Source organism: Orussus abietinus, unplaced genomic scaffold (assembly GCF_000612105.2).
Source record: "Orussus abietinus isolate OABI.00-Male unplaced genomic scaffold, Oabi_2.0 scaffold4, whole genome shotgun sequence".
In the NCBI taxonomy this organism is placed as follows: domain Eukaryota; kingdom Metazoa; phylum Arthropoda; class Insecta; order Hymenoptera; family Orussidae; genus Orussus; species Orussus abietinus.
Genome location: NW_019396014.1, coordinates 2,053,639 through 2,075,033, shown reverse-complemented (window position 1 = coordinate 2,075,033; position 21,395 = coordinate 2,053,639). Strand labels below are relative to the sequence as shown.

General features: G+C 53.7%; 1 protein-coding gene across 3 annotated transcripts in view; it reads left to right on the top strand.

Moving 5' to 3' along the window:
• LOC105695736 (DNA N6-methyl adenine demethylase) overlaps positions 1–21,395 on the top strand; it is a 57,099-nt gene that overhangs the window by 27,009 nt on the left and 8,695 nt on the right. For 2 of the 3 annotated variants that reach the window (XM_012417599.1, XM_012417598.1), the window contains exons 2-4: positions 833–907; positions 11,886–12,119; positions 21,086–21,323. In XM_012417599.1, coding sequence (XP_012273022.1) covers positions 833–907; positions 11,886–12,119; positions 21,086–21,323 — 547 coding nt within the window. Of the gene's footprint in view, positions 1–832; positions 908–6,298; positions 6,552–11,885; positions 12,120–21,085; positions 21,324–21,395 lie in introns of those variants that run through there. The other variant, XM_012417600.1, reaches the window with a different exon arrangement.

Sequence of the window (21,395 nt, the reverse complement as noted above, 5' to 3'; positions counted from 1 at the left end):
TGTCGGGTATAGAGAGAGCCTACGTTATCGGTACTCGATATATCTCCCAGTTACCTACCACCTCGCTAGATAAATGCCTTTTTTAAAAACGGAAAAGAAATCTGACTTGTTGACGAAGTAAAAAATCCTGCTCCGATAATTGATATAAATTATTTCATGGGTTATTCCTACCGATCCGTGGCTCGAATTTGATGCCTCCCTTCTCTCGCCCTTTCGAAGTGACGTCCGCCATTTTCATATCTCTAATCTCCGAAGTTAATATCGCATTAGCATTCGCAGAGGGCGGAGTTCCGAATTTCAAACTTGTCGCGAAGCACGCGGCATAACTTTTCCCCCCGAAGTTCCCGACACTTCGGGCACCTCGTTACTTTGAAATTGAATTAAAGTAGAAGCCGGAAGTCCCTCGGCTCGGCTCAGTTTCCACTCGGGTCTTACGTGTTCTCGTATAATTCGAAAGTCGACTTTTTCTCCCACGGTCGGCGAGCGCAACTTTAAATTAAGTCCGACGTCCGAAATCTGCAAGAACGGTCTCGTACATATGGAACGCTTCGGATCACTTCCGGTTCAGCGGTCGATATTAAATTGAATTAACGTGCAAACCGGAAGTCCCGGGCCCGGTTTAGTTCCTACTCGAGGCAGACGCGCACTCGTGGAACTCTAAGTACTTTTCATACGGGTTCTATTGAACTTAACGAGGTCAATTGACATTATAGGAGTGCCGCGATTTTACGATAGGCTCCGACAGTCTCGGACGGCCCGATGGGCATCGGCAGGCCTCGTCAGAAAAATCTCCAAAACTTAATTCTAATCCCGTTTAAATGTTCGCTTTCAGCACCTGTATCACCTGCAGACCGGCGAGGGGGCCTTCAGGGAGCGAGGGAGAGGCCGAGGGAAGGGTGCGACGAGGGTGAGTAATTTTCCAAAAATTTCATTACTCCCTCGGCGACAATTCCCGACCATTCGGTACCAGCGGATGGGCCGGCGAATCTCGCGGCGGAATTTCTTTTTTTAATATCCTTACCGAGCGTCCTCACCTCGCGCGGGGAAAATTGCGGGCGAGAGTAATTTTCGGAAACGCTCCTGATGGTTATTTTTACGTTTCGACGCCTCGGCGCGGTCTCGAAACTATTTCTCTACAAACAAGGAGGCCGGAGGTAAAAATAGCCAAAGGCCTCGGCGCACGATAAGAGCGGAGCGCTATCTCTTGACCAAAGAGTGATACGGCGGAGCGAACAAAAGTTAAACGCGATTACGATCGCCGTAAATGTGAAATTCCCTGCGAGGTACGAGACTAAGAGGTCTGGCCATTTCTGCGCCACCTTTTGTTTGGCTCGGAAACGTTTAACTCCGGAAAAGCATCCTACGACGGCCAGTCGAGTGCGGCTTCTTTTCCGCATCCGTTACGCCACCTCGTTCCCCCCGCGGACCTTTTATCGGATTCTTTGGGCCGAAGGACCAGAAAGCTCGCGCCGAATATCCCAAGAATGCTTCTCAAAGGAAACTGGAAAAGGAAGGAAAGCGAATGGCTAAACTCCCAAAAGGGACAAGAGCCGCGGAATTTCCAGCATCCGCGAGGCTCCGTTTCCGACACTTTGCCATTTCGGTATTTTTAAAATCACGGGGGGATAGTTCTTTTGAGCTCTTAAAGTCGCGAGAAGACACAAGGTGTCAGGGAATTGATATTTCTCCGAATTTTCATCGGCGGAATTATGTCCCGCCTAGCCGCCCTTGGAATGTCTCCCTCTCCGGGGAGCTTCCTCCTCCTTCATCCCTCGGGATGAGAGTCCTCCGGGAAGCGTCAGGAATTACTCTCGGAGAAACGGACTCTCTTAATAGGTTTTCACTTTTACCGGACGCTAATTACGAGTCTCCTCGCGATCCCTTTCGCCCGAACTTCCCCGGGGACCGTGCGGAAGTTCCGCAACTTCCGGCCCGGCCTGGGCGGAAGTGCCCCGGGAAGTTTCTCGCCACCGGAGAACGGGAATAAACCGTTTAATTACGAGGCGATGTCACCCTTCAGGTGACATCCGGTCCCTGCTTCGGTTTTAATGACGGACGGCTTCTGGAGCTCAACGAGGACCGGCTTAAAATTCCCCTCAAAATCCCAATCGATGAGGGAATATTAAGCGTCATATTAAAAAGCCATTTTTTTTTCTAATGGCTGATATTAATATTTATTTTTCTCCGTTTACTCGAAAAATCCTTATGATAAAAACGCCATTTTCTAACGGCTGATTTTATACGTGGGTGGAAAAATCTGCAAGGTGGCGGGGGGATGGAAAAGGGACGACGGAGGAGGGGTGTTTTTCGAGTTTCCGGTGGAAATCTTTTTTTTCCCCATTTAGTCGAAAATCCCAGCGCGACTCGTCTCGATGTCGGACATGCGGACTTTGAGAACTGACATTAAACAAGGCGCTATTGATCGACTCGTGGTGCGCCTGTCCGCGCTGCACCGCCATGTTTAAAATTTTCCTGCTTAAGGCCGCCTGGTGGTTGAAGTCGCAACTATAATTCAACCCCCGGCCACCCCTCGCCGCGTTGCATTTGACGACCCTATTCTGCTCCCGTTTCCCGTCTCTTTCCCTCTTCCGAGTTTTCCCTTCCGTCCTTTCCTTCGTTCCCTCTGCCTAGTCCTCATTCCCTCCCTCTCGTTCTTCCGATTTCGTCCGCCTGGCTCCGTCCAGGCCCTCTCGCTCCCTCCTCGGGACAGGTCCTCTTGTAACTTTTTCCACCCCGCAGAGGGGTGGGAAATGCGGAATTATCGATCGCGCAAAATAAAATGTTAATTCCAACCCCGCGGGGCGTTTTCGTCGGCCTACCCCACGCGGCCGGCAATGCGCTTCTCCATTATGATCCGCGGGTTTTTGGAATGCATATCCTTTGATATTTCGATTTTCCCGTCTTCCGGCATCTTTCGACACTCCGGAGGGTAGGAGTTTCACTTTCCGGAGGGGTGACACGGGGATCGGGGATTAAAGTTTCCGTAGGCGCGACCTCGTCTTGCGGTAATTTCTGGTGATTAACGAGATTTTAATTACTGTCTGACGGCGTCATAAATTGCGCGCCATTAAGTTTCCACCCCCTATCCAGGCTTGTCGTTTATCATCCAGGAATTACCCTAAGTCTCCTGAGTTTTTTTCCTGGGAGTTCTCGAGATGTCCACGTTGAGACGTTGATTCCAATCGGTGAGGACTTCGTCCTAACCCTCAAGGTTTTCGGGAAAGTGAAAGAGCGAATCTCCCGGATTAAATTATCTCCTTAAATGTCTCGTCCTCTATATCAATATTTTCTTGCGATATTTCCCTGTCATTCAACCGACAGAGTTTCCGAAGTGAGCCTGCCTCGTCGCGTCGTAAAAGTTGTCTTCGGCCAGTGCGGTTATCAAACCTCCATTCCTTAAGATAAGATAATTTTGGGTGGTCCGAGTGGAAGCGAGATAAAGATGCGCCAGTGAGTCACGTATGAACGAAAGCGCTCCTTTCGCTATTAATAGAGCCGTTCGCCATCTTTGCTTTCGTCCCTCCGGAAAAAGACTTTCGCGTCGTTACCACTCGTAGGATAAAAATCTTTTTCCCTCCCTGAAATCGCCGAAGAAATCACGTCATTCCCGTATAAAGAATATCGGTCAATTAACGAGGGCATTGTTTTAGTATCGGTTACGCAAGACCGTCTCCGAACTCGACGCTCGCAAGATGGCGGCCGAAAGGAGTGCTCATTTTTTTTTTCCTTTTTTTTTCCTCGGTAGAATGACAATGGGGAACAATTTCGCTCGGTAATACGACGAAGCGTACCGAGGGCACAACACGCGCTCGTGCTCTGTACTCGATATACTTGTGGATGCCCGTCGAAAGGCTAGGCAGCATTTCTTTTCTGCGGTCAAACCGCAGCGGAGAGCAACAATTTCACCGTCGATGACGCGTTCGACGTCTCCGTCGACGGGAATGCGTCTGCGAGTCGATCTCCTATCGTTCGTTCAAATTGGTATTAAAGAAATACTCCGAAAGCTCGGGCAAGCTTTCATAAAGAAATTCCACTTCTTATTGGAGAACATTTTATTCGCACTGGCAAGAGGCAGAGAACGGCACGGAGTCTCGCAACCTTGGGGGCAATTACGATGAATTGGATCGCATTTCGAGGTCGTATTCCCCCTGGGCGCCATATTGGCGTCGGGGAGGCGCATCCCGTTAGGCAAGCGACCGCGCTCATCCGTTCCGTTGCAACGGCAACTTGTTGCAGCGACATTAATAAACGAAGCCTCGAAAGATAGAGAATGCCTCCCCCTCGGCCGTGCGCCAGAAAGTGGCGTCCGTTTCAACGGGGGGCGGTGGAAAGCGGTACCAAAATGGCGGCGCGGCCCGCAGTCGCCGGAAACGTGGCGGATGTCGGGACCTCGAGAAGGAGCATTAACGGGTGTCATTTAAAACCGATCGGGGTGTAAATAAATTAGCAGGGGGTAACGCGATGTTTATAGGAATATATTTCAAGAGAAGCGCATCTACATAATTGGTACGTACGATCCCGCGAAAGGGTTGTCCTACAAATACACCTGCACGTTTCCCGACCGCGTATGGGTCTTGGAATCGGGGCATGGCTTCATAAACGAAGTGTTTCGCGGTACCAAAAGAGCGCGGAAAACCAGGGCTCGAAGAATCGTTCGCCACCCGGTGGGCCAGCTCGGAAGCGTTGATCCGCGGAGCGGCAACTTGTTGCAGTGACGTTAATAAACGAAGCCTCCGAAGATCCAGGAGGACGTCCCCTCGCGTCCCGTGGCCCTCTCACCCTCGGCCGAGTGCCAGGGGCAGCGTCCCTCTCGAGGCGAGCGGCAAAGCGTGCAACCAAAATGGCGGCGCTGCGCGCGTTCGCCGGGGGTGTCGGTGGGTGGAAAAGAGAGACGCGGCGAAAACAAAGTTTCGCCGTCGCGCCTGCATCTCCATGGCTACCGTGCGCGGGGGGCGGCGGAAGGGGTTGGGAGGGGGGCGGTGTAGGTGGCCGCGCACGATAGCGCGAGATAGTAGTCGAAAAGGCAGTGCACCGGTGGGGGCGGACGGCGAGGAATGAGAGAGGGACGGAGCTAGCGCGACCACGGCGGGAGCGAGCGAGACGGCGACCCGACCGGGGGGGAGGGAAATGTTTATGTATCGGAGAAGGGAAAGGGAGAACACGAGGAGACACGGAAAGATACGAACGTTTCCGACGCGCTTCTCCGAGTCGAAGCGAAGGCGCGCGCACTTGACGCGTCGCGCGTTCCTCTCTCCGTCGCTCTGGTGCCGAGTCCGCGCTTTCCCTCTTCGTCCGCACGGCTCGCTCCCGTTCGGGCTCTCTCGCCTTCTCTCTCGCTCTCGCGTCTTCTCACCCTTTCGGACGGCTCGCCGGTTCTTCTCCCTTCTTTGCCGTTTTCGTCCTCGTCTTCCGAGGGGGTTATCGCGCCCTCTCGCTCTCCCGCGTTCTCGGTCTCCCTCCGACTTGGCGGTTCTCGGTATTTCCGTCCCCCGGAATCGCTTGACCTCTTTATCTACCGCGCGCGATTCGGTATTTCCGTCGCCGTTTCTCTCCCCCTTTCTCTTCCGCGGTCTCGCTTTCGCTCGAGCCGAGTCGATCTCGTCCCGCGCTCGATCTTCTCGCTCCTGGTCCTCCTCCCACCTTTCTCCCATCTCGCGGACTTCCGAGTCCGCGAAATTCTCTCGAAGAGCGGTCTCCTAAAAACGCAAACATACCGGAGAGTTTTTCTCCCTCCGAGCGCGAGGATTTCGACATCGGTACGGGCGCGCTTCTTTTCCCTCCTCCCCGTCCTCCTCCCGCGCATCGACCTCCCGTTCCCTCTTTCCGTCTAGCGCTCCCCACTCTTCCGCCCTCCGGGCCTCCTTCTCCACGTGCGGCGCTCTCTCTCGATCTACCTTACCCCCTCCCTCCGCGGCCCCCTTGCCTGTCGCGCCCCCTCTCTGGCCGCCCGCGGCGGCAGGTCCGCGGCGCGCACCGAGCCCGCGCTTAATAATCCCGGCGCGTTCCCGCAGGAGGTACGCGTACTCGTCCCGTCGCCGTCCCGCGGACGTCCCGTTACCGTCCCGCCTCCGCCGCCGCCACTGCGTCGCCCGGGTCACCGGTCGAGCCGCCGCCGCCGCCCCCAGCGTTCTACGCCCATGCCCCCCGCGTTGGGTACCTGCCCGCGTACGAGGCCGCCCGCGGGCTCCGCCGAACCCGCCCGAACCTGACCGAACCTGACCGAGTCGCGGCGAACCGGGAGTCGGCGACCACGTCGACGACCCACCGACCGCTTACCTCCCAGTGGGTGTGGCGCCTGCCTGCCGGAGTGTGGAGCGCACACCGCGCCGAGTCGCGACCGTGTGCAGTGTAGAGGCGAGCGTCGCCCGCCCCGGAGAATCCCGACACGCGGGACTCGCGCGCGAAGACGTGGACGCGCCGCCGCCGCCGCCGCCGCCCCAGGGGGCACCACGAGACGCCTCGAGACTCCCGCCCACGAGGACCCCGACCGGAAGTGACGTCACTGGACTCCGCGGCCACGCGCGCTCGCCGAGGGACTCGAGAGCGCGCCGGTAATTCGGCCCTTTCCGTCCCTTATCGCGCGAGCGTTCGCTTTGTTTTCGAGTTTCTCTTGCCTTTCTTCGAGGCTCTTCGAAGTCGCGAGTGGGATTGGAAGTGACGACATGCACCATGCTGGGCCGTTTTATCCATGGTGGGCAGGGGGATTTTTGGAGCGGCTTTTTAATTTGCTTATGTGGAGGATTTTTTAGAATTTCAGATTCATGGATGGATAAAATTGACAGCCTTCTTTTGAATTTTGGAGCCCGTCCACGTGGTTCTATTAGATGATCTTGAAAGCGAATCTTTTGCAATATGTAAATGAGATGGCTGAGAAACTCGTCGCTTGATGGTAAATCCAGCGAATTTGTTAAAAGTCCCCATCTATTGTCGAATTTAGCCGCGGGAATTTATCGGAAACGTTTATTTCATGGTTTTTAGTTGGAGCGGTTTTTGTTTACTAAGTAGTCGCCGATCGGTGACGGTGCCGCCAATCGATGGATCGATGCCCGATCGATCGGCTCGAAAAGTCTCGCCGGCGGGGAGAGGTCGCGATCAGCTGACCGTAGGTACACCCTGTAGAGCGGGATCTACAAGGTGGGAAGAGAAGTGCGCAGAGAGACCGTCGAACGGCAGTCGATAGTGTCGAGTCTCTCTTCGCGAAGGCCAGGAGGAACGCGGGAGGCGCCGAAAGGAGAGGGAGAGTCGGGCGAGCGAGACGGAGAGGGAAAACCGAAGGGGCGACGCGAGCGAGCGAGCGCCGCGAAGAAGAGGGAAAGAGAGAGAGAGGGCCGATTGGGAGGCGCGCGGGAGAGAGAGAGACGCGCCGGGCCGCGAGACGGGAACGAATCGGAGCCAAAGACCGGATTGAATAAGTCCGGCACGTGATCCGCTCGACCGGCTGGCCTTCCGAGAGAGTGAGTTTTTATTGCCGCCGTAGGAGAGAATCGGAGAGACCGAGATGGAAACGGAGAAGAGTGCGGAAAAAGCGGGGGAAGAAAGGAAAAAGAAAAACACCAACGTGTTTACCGTTAGCTTTTATTTCCAGGATTTTCTGGATTTCCACGGTTACGTGCCGCGAGATCCGAGGCGTTCTCCGTTCCCTCGTATAAATCGGCGGGGCCGGTGCGGATACCGCGCCGCCATCTTGGAAATCTCTGATAATGAAGAGGAGCCTCGGCGGAGATCGTTCAGGCGAATGTTTACCTCCTGAAGTTTATCATCGTTACCCGGAGAAATTTTTGCCGGTCCGGGTGTTGGCGATCGCGCATCGATCGCAGATTTTAGAGATGATTTACCGGCGGAACGACGAAACTCCGGGTAAATCTCTTCCCCTCGAAGCGCGGACGATTTCTTTTTTTTCGAGAGGAATTCTTCAACGCAATGCGCACTAGCCGTCGTTTTTCCGCGGTTATTGCGCAATCGCGATCGTTTCGCTGTCCGGCCTTCGGCGAATGCGGCCACTCAGGGCCCTTTCCAAGGACCGGACGACGGCAAAACGCGGAGCTTGCGACGATTGCGCAATCGCCATTCAGGAATTCAGGCCGTGTCGTGTCCCGTGACATTAGCGACACGTCGCGTTGTGGAAATGGTATCGTTCGATGGGCCAGAGGAGGTTCCTCGCCAGGGAAAATTGCAGGATGCGATGCATTCGGGAGAGAAGGCCACGTGGGCGCCCACGTGTTCCGGCACTTCCGTGCCATTGGTCGCGGGATATATTCCGCACGCGTAATGGGATAAGTGGGATACCTCGTCCACGTGGCCGAACATCGCGAAAGGACTGTCAGGGGTATTACGTTTCGAGGTAAAGATGATTGACGGGTGAAAGGGCCTTCATTTCCTCTCTCTTTCTCCCGAGGAAAACTCGCCGAAACGCACCTTTCTCTTGCGGCTCATTCGGCGCGTTCTCTCGGTAAGTATCTTCCATCCCTCCCTAATCGGGCCATTATCGACACAAAGGGCCTCGCTTTCAATAGAGATTCGCGGTACTAGAATTTCAATTCTTTTTTTTTTTTCCCCCGGTTCCCGCGAGGCGGAAAATTTCGATCATTCCTCGGCTCTTGGTCCGGTCCCTGAGTCCGGAATCTCGCGCTTCGTTTATAGCGGCTCGATATCGAAAATCGGAATCTCGGATTCCGCGGGCGGGAATAAGCTCTGAAATAATCCCCGCTCTTCGGTATTCTCGAGGCTCTCCTCGAGGAACCCGGACCTTAATGAATTTCGAAAAGAGCCGCCATACTTTCGGGTCATTAAGGTGCACCGGGCTCTTGCTTTCCGCGTCATTAAAGCCGCCGGGTGAAAACTTAGCCGCCGCGGCTGCGGATTTATTTCCGGCGGGGACATAAAACCCGCTCGCGGATCTCGTCGCGAGCTCGTAAAACGGGCTTTTCTCCTCGGGGGTGGCATTACTCGCCGCGGCGTTATTAAAACGAGACTCGCGCGTGTTCCTCGATTTATTCTTTCCCTTTATGACCGAGCGCCGAGCTTCCGGCTGGAAGTCGTCCTCGAAAATCCGAGCGACTTCGCGAGGATATTCCCGAAGGTATCTCCGTAGAAAAGTCCCATGGAAACGTCTTCACTCGACTACACTCCCGCAAGTGGATGCCTCCCAGCCTTCCTCTCTCATGGGAAGGCATTCATGTCCCCTAGTGTACATCCCCTCGTCTTACTGCGGGAGTTTCACGGGATATTTAGCGAGGAGATGAATTCGGTCGGAAAATAACGGTTCACCGAGCAACATCGATTCGGGTTGGCCAGGTCGTCCTATCGACGATACATGGTTTCTTCCCCTTGGCAACCCTTAGCTTTTCGTCATCGTCTGCCGGGTGCGTCACCGTGTCGATATCGATTCTCGAAGGGTCGTCGCGCGACGTTCGCCTTTAGCCCCGATGAGAGTCGCCGGTCGATGGATCGAATTTGCCGCGTCGATCGATCGAATTCATCGATCCGATTGGCTCCCGAAATCATCCCCTTTGGTCGCACGGAGAGATCTTTTCGTCGAGGAGAGCGGACATTCGGTGGAAGGCCCGATCCCCCGGCAGGCTTAGCGTGGGTCCGAGACCTTGCCTATTTATAAATTCATTAGACACGTCCCTGTATGCGTGCACGTCCGCTTCACGCGTGCTACGCGCACCCCGAAGTGCGTCTACAAACACTCACGACGTTACAGGACGGCCGTCGAGTCATTGCCTTCCACGGTTTCGAAAGCTTCGACAAGTTCATTGAACGACGCTGCGCGGCTCGACACTTTTTCTTTTCCTTTTCTTTCTTTCCTTCTTTCTTTCTTTCTTTCTTTTTTTTTTAAGCATTCTCCGTTTTTGCCTCGCCTTGAGTCTCCGGCTGCGCGACTTCTCTTGGGCCTTGGAGGATTGTAAAAAATACCGGGCCGTCGAGACCTTCGCGTTTTGAAAATACCCCGGCGATCTGGTGGGGACGAAACGTGGACTTTCAACTTGTAGATTTTTAATAACAGCTTGCAACTACTCATGAATTATTGAGCGTACGTTGGGGCCTTCGGGAAAATAATACTTCCTGCTTGGGAGCGAGGGAAGGCTGGAATGTCGCTATTTTATAACGGCAGCTGTTATGCGAACGAGAATCGATGATTCGGATGGATTAATACATTAGTAGGTGTTTTTAATTTAATTATCTCGGTACCGGTGTCCTTATTTAACGAGGAGCGCGTGCTTAGAAATTGCTCATTCTGGACTCGAGATTGGATGTCGCGGGTTTCTTTTCTCTTTTCTATGCCGGACAGTTTCGGGGCAGTTAAATCTTCGTCATAAAGCCGGCTTACGTCGGGATGTCTCGCGTGTCCTCAATTTGACGGACGTGTCATATGAGCGGTTTATTCTCGGAGGTATTCTCGGAGAGACCCGAAGATGACAACCCGCAATCCGTGAGAATTAAATAGAAGCTCTACTTGCCTTCGAGTTTCATATCCAAGGACTTGAGGGGCGAGGTTCGTGAAAAATTGAGCCTCGTAAAAAATGTCCACAATCAAGGGGACCGCGCGCCTCGTTCCAATTTCTAAATCCGATAAGATTGAAATTAAAAGGCTCGGCTCTCTTCGTGGCCGTTTTATCGAGGCCTAACATCAAACCCCGTGGGAAAGAAACGGCGCGATTTAATTTCGCCACTTTTTGCCGCTTCGCGGATAAAAAAGTTATGTCCGATCGTTTCGTCCTGTGCGTGGGCTCTACATTTTTTAAATCATTTTTAATCGCGGCCCTCGGTCCGGGATTAATTCGAGGCCGCCAGAGGGGGTTACTCGCTCGAGGAGTAATCGATTACCGAGGTGAATAATTTCCTGCCGGGATTCGATCCGGCGTGGACGCCATTGGCGAGGGTCGCTCGTTTTTCAAATAATGCATAAAGTTAAGGCTGCTCGATATACCGGGCATAGGCTTCGAACTATGGAAAACGGTTTCAGCCGGCTCGGCCTACTTAGACCACGTGGATATATTTAGTATTAGGGTCACGCCGGCGTGGCGTTAGCACTTTGCTAGCTCCTTCCTTTTCGAAAAAAGCGTCCTGGTCAGCTCTCTCCCTCTCTCTCTCTCTCTCGTTATTTCTCCGCGACCCCCTGTCTCCAAATCGTCGCAACCTCGAGTTTCTAATCCCGCCGGCGACACCGAGGATTAAATCCTCCCCGTTCCTTTTTTCCTGTTTACGGAATTACTCGGGAAATAAAAAAAAAGGAGGGAGAAGAGAAGGAAAAAAAATGAAAGAAACGAGCGTCTTCGCGCCGAGAGCGTCGCGCGAAATTTTACCCTTTCGCTATTTTCAATTACACCGGTCGCCGGTACCCCGGGCTATGTTAATCCGATCGTTAATATTCATTAGCGCGTTAATTGCGCGTGTAAACGACTCGAAAACCCGGCCGTGATGCAAGTGTCCCCCCGTATGAGTGAAATTTTATCCTTTGGCTGTTTTGCATAACGGCGGCTTTTACTAGGCTCTCCGAGATGTTTATGTCATCGGTGATATTCATTCGCACGCGGTACGCGTGAATAAATTACACGGAGAGGTGGACCCTTTGTCGCCGTGTGCATGCAAAATGCCGATTAGTACTCGCAATGAAATCGTTGGAAGCCCCGAGAGGTACTTTGATTTCGGGGTCCAGGACGCCTCCTCTACTTAGCGCGGGATTTAAGGATATTTCCGCGCAAACGATACGAAGTGCCAAGTCGACCTCGGCTGAAATCCATTCCCCCGGGTTCTCTTAGCGATATTTGCATTGGCGTAAATAAATGACACCGGGGGCGGTCTCCGGAATCCCTGGGAATGGTCTTCCCGCGGCCTGGAAAGGCGAATCTCACGGTGTAAACGACGTCCTTTGGTTTCAGAGTTATCGCAAGATCGCCCGTCAAGTTAGCACGCCGGACAGTGCACCCGCGGGACTCGGCAGTCCTCAGGCGGGGATCGGAGGGCTCCAGCAACACCAGCAACAGCCGGGGCAGCAGCAACAGGCCCTGCACCCGGACCCGATGCAGCAGGCGAAGGACAATCTCAACCCCGCGGCCAATCAGCAACCGGGATCACTCAGGAACGGAAACCCACCACCGCCGGTCGTGTCCATGGTGAGTGCCGCGACCTCTACATTTTCACCCCCCATGGGGTTTTAAATATCTAGAAACGCCCTCCAGGGGTTGACAAAAATTCTGGATGGACAAGGCTCTTTTTCAATGTCTGATAATGATAAACGCTCTCAGGGTGGCGACAAGATTTCAAAGGGGAAGTCGTTGCCTGGGTACTCTCTTCTCTTTGCCGGCGTCCCTGGATATCTGGAATACTCCCTTTAACGGGAAGTCACGAGTCCTCCATCTTGAATTTTAATGGCTCTGGATGGACGTAATTTTTTGAGCGTCCTTGGAAGCGTTCTCCAGCCGATGACGATATTTAAAACTGGATGTTGTCCCTGGTGCCGCTGGATGTCCTCGTTGTTCGCAACCACGCTCTCCTGATCGGGGAGTCGATGTTCCCTTAACTGGGAATTGACTTTCCTTAACTGGGAGCGTTTCGAGCTGACGCTAGTTATCGTTCCTCGGGCTCTGGTTATCGGCAAACACGCCGGTATCAACGGCACGCTCCAGTTTCTCGGGCGTATCGCTTTCGCTGGGTTATTATTACGGGCCAGCACCGTGCCTAGTGTCGCATTCCTGGATTCCTTTGGACATCGAGCGACCCTCTTCTTCTGAGACTCTTCCAGGTCGATCCGGCTCCTAGGTTTCGCCAAAACCTCGGATCCTTTTCCCCGAGGTCGCTGCGAGAAACGGATCGAACGGATTTAGACGTTCATTGGCTATAATCGGACTCTAGGCTGACCTCGATATATGGAGCGGGTTAGGGTCTCCGTTTCGGAATCGATACCTTACTCGATTAATTCAAGGCGGAACCGACGCGAAACGCAGTCGCGGAGCGTTCCTCGGCCTCCGAGTCGACCTTTTCCTTTTGCAGCCGTGGATGTCCTTCGGGACGTACATTGACGACGCCATGGTAACAGCGAAGACAAAGGTTTCTCCGTCTCCCTAACCGAAGGGATTTACACTCGGAAATCAGTGAAAACGATTTCCTTCTTCGAGAACCGACTGCCTTTCATTTCATATGATGAGCGGCACCGTGACGATCGACCTCGAAATTCTGACAATACTGATAAAAATCTATGGAAATATACATTCATTTTTACATACATCATTAATGAAATGTTTACATAGAAAAGCGTAAAATCGAAAGATTACAAATTAGAAGATGTATAAATACACGGGACTTCGTATATTTACCGTATTATTGCATTTTGTACTTGAATTAGATGTAATATTATATTATAATTATTTTTAACTCAACTTAGATACCGAATGCGGTATTACGGAGACGATCGAACTTCCCTGCAATTTATTGCGGCATTAAACTAACCAATGACTGAGTATGCAAATTGACAAGGGAATTTTTATCAGTGATTTCGTCGCAGGATTTCCAGGTGACTTCGAGTATTAAAAATCATAATTTCCCGAGGGAATAACCCCTAGTTTCTCCTTCTCCATTCGTTCTCATGATCCTTTTTCCTGGGAAAATCTCGCCCTGGCGTTGATTCTGACCGCGGCGATTCCTGGATCCTTTCACCTCCTCCACCTTATCCTTCTTCCGACCCCATAATTGTCCCTTGCAAGGACATAAATCCCGCCGCACAATGGGAAATATTTATTGAGATGTATTCCGTTTCGGTGAATCCTGCCACTGGGTGTAACGCGCCCTCGATTTATGACGGCCTCCTGCCTGGCGGACGTCACGACGCTATTAATCCCCGGGCTTGGAATAACAATCAGTTATCGCGCTGAGAAAATATTTCATCCGAGGGACGATCAATCACTCGGCCTTCGTTCGTTAGGCCGCGAACAAAATCGTCCACTTTTATTAATACTCGTTCGGGTCTCGCTTTGATGCGTCCGTCGGTCCGGACGTCGGTAGGATATCTGCCCGGTATCGATCAGGGTTTGAAACGCGTGCGAGTGCCTAGACTGTTGTTAAAAATTGGAGAGAAGGAAAAAAAATATGAGAAAACAGAGAGAAGAATGAAAAATGGGCACGGCGTACGGTAGCAGGAGTATAAATAACCCTTCGTATCGACCTGAGCATCGTCGCGGCGACCTAGTTGGACACCTCGGTTTTTGCGACCGTGTTCGAGGATGGAACCGCGACGTGCGTTTCCGGATGAGAAAAAAAAAAGATAATAAGAAGAAGAAAAAAAATTGCCGATGCACGCCTCGGATATGCAACTTCGCTCGTCCGGTAGGCGGGAAAAAACATTCCTTGGATTAAACAGAGCGTGGTTCATGCATCGCGGGAAATGCTCGTTTCGCGGGACGTTAAATCGGCCAGGTCGTAACCATTTGTCACGCGTGAATCCATCCCACGAGGTGAAGTTCCTTGGGAGGATTGGAACGGGGCGAGGACGCTTGTTTCGTTTTTTTTATCGCGTGGGATGTTGCTCCTATCAGGGGGCAGGGATTCTCCGAGTCGAGGCGCTGACAAGGGTAATCCAGGAGGAATCAGATATCCAAGTGCAGTCCTTTGCTCCACCTTGGAAAAAAGGACTCAAGTCGTAAATAATCGGTCTTAGGTTACGGTTACCGATCAAACTGGACTAGATTGGGTCCGACCGAAAAACCGTGGTACTTCTAATAGTCGCGTCTTGTACGTGTCAGGTCGGGTCGGGTCGGACATGGCAAAGCGTCGTCCACAGGAAGTAATTCGTTTCGGTCGGATCTGGTCCGTCTAGATGGTGCATGGCCCCTGCCATAACCTCAGGAGCCATAACATATTGGAGGTCGACCAAGTCCCGCCACCTCCGACCTGGGAATCGGGGCGCGACGCCTGGCGTCCCTCTTCCTCTTTCGAATGCATCACCCGTCCTTCGGGAGGCGCGACGCCGTGGCAGAGACACTCTAGACCCGGGCTGGCGAGCCGTCGCGAGGTTCGCTTTCTTCCCAGAGGGAGCTAAGCGAGAGCGAAGGAGACGGAGGGTTGAGCCTTGGCCAGGAATGCGGTTCCCTCCGTCGGCCCTTGGTTCCCTCTCGGTCGGTGGAGTCGACTCGAGGCGGCAGCCAAGTGCGAGCCCGCGAGGTCACTGGGCGAACCAGTCTGCCGTATCGAGTGTTCACGTTGGGTGCACGCGAGTGCACTCGTTGCTGGACTCCGTGAAAGAGCCCATCGCTTCCTACCCGCGACCGGCAGGACTCGCCAGACCGTGCGGCGCGGGTTCCACGGCGACCGTCAAGGTCGCCCGTGGAGAACGCAGGGGTGGAGGCGAAAATGAGGTCGGAACGGAAGCGACGACCGGAATATGGCGATGGGCACAATCGAGGTCTTGGTCTTCCAACCTTGCAAAAAGTGCAAGTCCGGTAATCCTGGTCTTGCGGGAAGTGCAAGTATGCATTGTCTCATCGCATGAGAAAAATCCGACTTCGACTTGGTCTTTCCAAAAGTGCATCATTTATGAGTAAGACCAATACTTAACCATAATTGGGGACCAAGCCCAGAATGCAAGAGCAAGAACCCCATAGTCTTGAACTAGATATCGTTCGTCACTCTCGGAATGGGGTTCCCTCCGCATGCAACACGTGATCACCAAGGCCGGTCGCGCAGCATGCGTGACGCTCGCGCGGAGGACACGCGACGTCTCGGCCGCTTGCGGGGCATTTGGGTTTGCGAGCCCTCCGGAAGGCTCGAAGGGGTTCGAAGGTACCTATTCGGGATGCTCGCGCTTAATGGCACCTCCACGGCTCCTTTCACGGCTGCGTGTGTGCCTCCCACGTTCGGCGGCGGTCTCGGGTGCTCGGTGGTTCCTGTTCCTGCGGGTATTGATTCGCGTTGGCGGCCGGTCACCGCCCCCGCGGCCGTCGTCTGCCGCTGGTCTACCCCTTCCGCCGCGTTGCACCCCTACGCCGGGACCACCCCTAGGAGGGAAGGCTTCTCCATTTTTTTCGGGACGTTCCACCGAGCGATCTCGATTCCACGGCTCGTGGCGCTCTTTAGACGACCTAGAAAGAGGAACTGAGGAGGGTCGTATAAAGTCGACCTACTCTGAGAAAATAACGATTACGGTATAACGCGGTTAATGCATTACGTGCTATATTAATTCGCGTTGTCGGAACTCGTCATACGGTAGTCTACTGTACTTCACCGAAAGAAATATACATATCGTTAATATATATGCTACTTGAATCATAACTGCAAGAAACAATTATTTTCTTGGGGAGAGAAATTCACGTCGATTTAATCGAATCTTGTTTAATCGATCTGAGTCGACCAACATTTATGATCTTAAGGCACCATTCGTGTCCCGGAGGTCGGCGACCACCTCCGACCATGATCGGGCGATCCCATGTCCTCCCCTAGATGGGGTGGATCCTCAACCACCGGTTGAACCCTTCGACGAAGGCGTAAAAAAAGTACGACCCTCCTTCGGGGATTTGTAGCGCAGGTTTCGAAAGGTGGAGGAAGGGAAGTAGGACGAGGCTAAGGCGAGGATAAAGCCGACCTCCGACCTCGGGGTTGAGGCGTTACGATCCTTGGCCATGCCCCAGAGACCCTAACACACAGACCGGAGGACCGACCCTCCTGAGATTACGCGTTCCGTAACGTCCCTCGGGATTCCGCAACCCCCGGGAGCGAACCTTGGCATCTCGAGGGCGTTATCCGCGAAATGTATGAAACGTTGACAAGCGAGCTGGTGACGTGTCTTCTTCGGACGATGTCACGTCGCTTGCGAGAGAGACGCGTGGCGTGCGCCATCTCGTGCGGTCGCGCGCAATTAACGCGGCGTAACGAGGGCCGTTCTCGCGGAATGCGCGAGCGGGCCACCTCGCTCGCCGATAATTGGCAATATATCGGACGATAAAGGAATCAGCGCAGCGGGCTCGCCCGTCGAAACGCGCAATTACGCAGTAAACCAAAACCGCGAAATTCCGGCCGGCTCGTTTGGCCCGCGGCCCGTGCCGACACGCAAATTTGCGTGCGACCGCAGGCCGGCCGCGGGGGTGCGTTTTGGCCGGCCGGCATTCGCCGCGGATTAATCGTACCGTTCTCGCGGATTCGACATTATCCCGGAATCCCCTTCAAAGGTGGCCGTAGCGTAACATTAGAAATTACCGACTTAACCTCTCACAAGTCCCCCGTATTCTCTTTCCGCAGTCACAGGACGTCACTTATTACCGAGTACTTCCGCCTTTTGGGATTTAATTACCGAAATGGCGATTTGAAATCATACCGAGGAACGTTTCTAAGGTCGATTTTATTCCCGATCTTCGAAGGGGAGAGAGAGAGATCCAATTTGTACGATCGACAAATCATGTCCGGCAGCCGCGGGATCCCCGGAAAGTCCGGCGGCTGCGTTGCGGTCGGCGCGGTTTAACCGCCGATATAAATAGCCCCGGTAAAGGGAGTTTTACTGCGTAAACGATTTCGCTTTATCGGCTTTCGCTTCGCGGGGGGTCGCGGCAGGGAACGCGGAAACGGGGGTCGCCCCGGTGCCTGTGGCAGGTGCATGGCGACGCATTGATAAATGAATTTCGCCGGCTCACCTAGCCTTCAGCCCCGAGCTCGGCCAGTTAATGAAATAAACGTATCGATACGGGGATGGGTGGATAGAGGATGATTGCCGTGGCTAATTCCTCGATAAATTCGTAACTGCGCGTCGCGTCGCCTCTGCCGGCGTCGGTTAACAGAGCCTCGATTCCAGGTGACTCGTTTGGGTCGACCTCGGGTATCTTTGGCCGCGTTGGTCCAACAATAATGCCTGCATCTACCTATCTTCAGTCCTGAGAAAAAATATCTCCCGGCGCCAAAAATTCCCACACCCAAAAAGGGGTCCGTTCGGAAAATAAGCCGCCTTTCCTACAGTTTCCCTGCCTGAAAGTTTTTTTAATATCCTCAGAATTTTGCGGGAATTTTAATTTCTACAATTCTACAATTTATTACCGTTGACATTTTCGCACTCGGTAGCACCTGTGCGTTCGATCGGCTAGTCACTGACGTTTAGAGTGGGATAAAAAATATAGGTTAAAGCGTGGTCACATGCCAAAATCAAGACCTTTTTTATTTTTCTTCTACTATAATAACTATTAATCCTGGGAAAATAATTGTGGAATATAATGAAGATGACATATGACGGTATGGTACGGACATGGAATTGTTTGGAAAAGAAAGCAAATAGAGTTTAGAAGCATATGCCAGAACCTAAGGCGTCTAGATGGATTTTATCATAAATCTGTAGGGAAGGGATTTTTTTTTTATTTTTAATGTAGAATCTGACGTGTTGGAGAACGCTTAGGTGACTAAGGCGTTTGAGGGGGAGGAATTGGGGCAGAGGTTTAAGCAGTTTAGGGGTCGACGGGCGACACGGGCAGGAGGTTATCCTTAGTTTAGCACCTTGTTAACGCGCCGCTCTCGTGGGAATGCGGTCGGTGAGGCCGGTACTTGTTGCCGAACGCGGCGTCGCGGTTTTCGGGCACCCTCGGTGGCGTTTACGCGAGAGACCGCACATTCAGTCGGGGATCGACAGTCGCGTCGGCCCGCTCGGTGCCTTCAACTTCCGCCGGGTTCAACGGGGTGAGATCAAAAAGAACTCCTCTTCAGAGCCGCTCTCGCCGAGCGGGAAAATAGACGAAAGGCCGCCGCTGAAAGGGCGTCCACTCGTCACCGGTCGCGCGAAGAGGACTCCTGACTGCCGGGGAATTATTTTACTCCGGAGATCCCTCCTCGACGGTCGATACACCTCCTCCACGTGGAAACGGGCCAGTTCCTGAATTCCCCTCGAAGGATGCGGATCTTGGCTAAAAAAGTCAAACGTATAACTTTTTTACTCAGGCGGGGAAACGTCGACGAAAAGTCGCGAGAAAAGGAAGACAAGGTGGAGGAGAGATGCGAAGTCGATGCTCGATACCTCCTCCACATCGAAATGGACTCGTTTATGAATCCGGTTTAAAAAAAAAAGGAGTTTTTCAAGGGTGCCAGGTCGACGTCAGATTTCTTCCTATCGGAGCTTGCTCTTTTCTGGATTTTACTTGATGGATCCTAACTCGAGGACATCCACAAAAAACGAGACCTTCGACAATACCGCCGATTGACTTTTTCAGGCGAGGGTATACGTCGGCGGAGGGTCGAGGGTAAAGAAATACGAGGTGGAGCGAAGGTTGGTAGGTCGACGCCCGCGGCCGGATGCGGAGTCCCGGGGTTCCCTAGGGACGTGTTTGGGTGGCGTCCCGCTTTATCGCGCCTCGAGGAGAGGATCGGCGCTTGCCCTAGGTCACGGTGCCACGGGAACGGAAGGATTCTCCCCCAGGGCGAGGAAGGTCGCTGGATGGAGGAGGAGGAGGGTGGGGCCGGCTTGGCTAGACGCCCGCCCGCGATGCTATCAACCACGACCGCAACCGCAAACACCGATCTGTGGCCACGCCGTCGAAGGGGATGAGACTCACTCGACCCTTCCGCCGCGGGACCCGAATTTGACATCGTTTCCGGCGATCGATCGTCGAACGCCTCCACACCTACCCCAAGGACTTAAGAAGGAACCTGCGAATTACGGCGGAATTACCCAATTGTCGTGAAAAACTGTATTTCCACGCCTGCGGAAAATAAGCGGAAATTGGAGCCGTCCCAGGTGGTGGAACGGCGATCGCAGCGACATCACCGCCGGGGCCGGTTGGCGTACTCGCGCTAATGAAGCGGCGTGCCAACAAACGAACTCGCTAATTACTAATTAACTCGACACCGGCTGAAATCCCGGAGGACCGCGGGATAAACGAATTATACCCCGTCCGCGGACACGCCGCGCCATGGATGGCGATCCAGCCCTCCGAGGTGGTCGTCCCCCGAAGACGTCCGCCATCTTGGCGGGGGCGCGTCATCGAAAAAAAATTGCAAATAAATCCGTTAAATCGTAAAGGGGTCGGGGAAGGGTGATAAAAATAAAGGAGGGGAAATTCGGCGGTTTCGATCAGCAGTTTTCTCGGTTGACGAGGGAGGCAGGGAGCAGGAGAGGCGCGGGGGGGCTGGTGAAGATATACGAGTCGATATGGGAGCTCGTTGGAGCGCTCGAAGCCGAGGTTCGCCAAATCTGCATTTTACGAGGTGGATCGATGGCGGCGCGGTTACGTTATCGTATTTCATATCGTTTCGTTTCCGCCGAGCGTTCCGGTTCCATCCGCGAAAGGGTGAGCCGCGGGGTTAGGCCGGGGCGGTGCGAGGTCGAGAGAGAAAACCCGAGAAATATGCACGAATGACGGGGGGAGCGGAGGGAGGTGGAGAGACCTATACTCGATGCGAGGAGCGAGAAAGAGCCCGAGATAATAGTCAGTGGTTCTCCGAATCTTGAATTTCAACCCTCGCCGAGTGGCGGCGCCGCGGCCTCCAGGGGTGGCGAACTCCGCCGCGGTTGATCGTTTCTTTCGATTCCCTCCACCCCTTCCTCTCAGCCGCCTTTTCTCGTTACCGAAAAAGGGGAGAGCATGCGTTTTCATTTACCTCTCCGGAGGAGGCCGCCATCTTGCGGAACGAGAGACGCCTTCTTGCGCCGAGGTCGATGCACCTTTTCCCGAACCAGATCCGGCCTAATACGCGGGGACGCTGGTTCGACGCAAATGTGCAAACCTCGCCACGTCGCGTTATCACTTATTGTCCCAGGTCGCGAGTGTACCCGCAATACTTGTACGTCGAGTTGCGTGTACACGATGCACGTATGCGCGATTTCTGAATGCCCCGCGAGGACGGTGGCGCCGGACCACCGCGGTTCTCCCGGTGCACATATTACACCCGTGAAAGGCGCCCTTTCACGTGGCGGACAGCCATAAATTTTCACGGCGCTTTTCACGGTTTTCCTCCTGCTCCGGGCATTAAGCTCGGCCCTGGAGCTCGAGCGAGGTAAACCGGACGTTCCGCCGAAGGCTTTGTTCCTCTTGCTCTTGAATCCGTAGGGGGTTGAAACGTTATTTCTCGATAATTTGACGAATAGATGGGATTCGACATTTATGGAACTCTTGTCTGTCCACAGTCACCAGGAGTGATGCCTTTCTACGGCGACAGTGGTGCTGGCTTCCGACCAGCCGCGGGATTCGGGAACACGGTGTGGCACCAGGGCGTGGGTCCCGTGGGTGCGGTCACGGTGGAGACCACGCCGGCGGCCTGGCCCCCTCAGCAATTCATTCAGCAGATTCCTGCCCCGAATCAGCTGGACGAGCTGAGGTACCACAGCCAGTACAGCGCCGCGACGCCTTACCATCCCCAGCCTGGTGAGTCTAGGGTGCTGAGATGGGTACATATTGGCGGAGAGTGCAGGATGTAATCGGTGCCTCGATATTTGC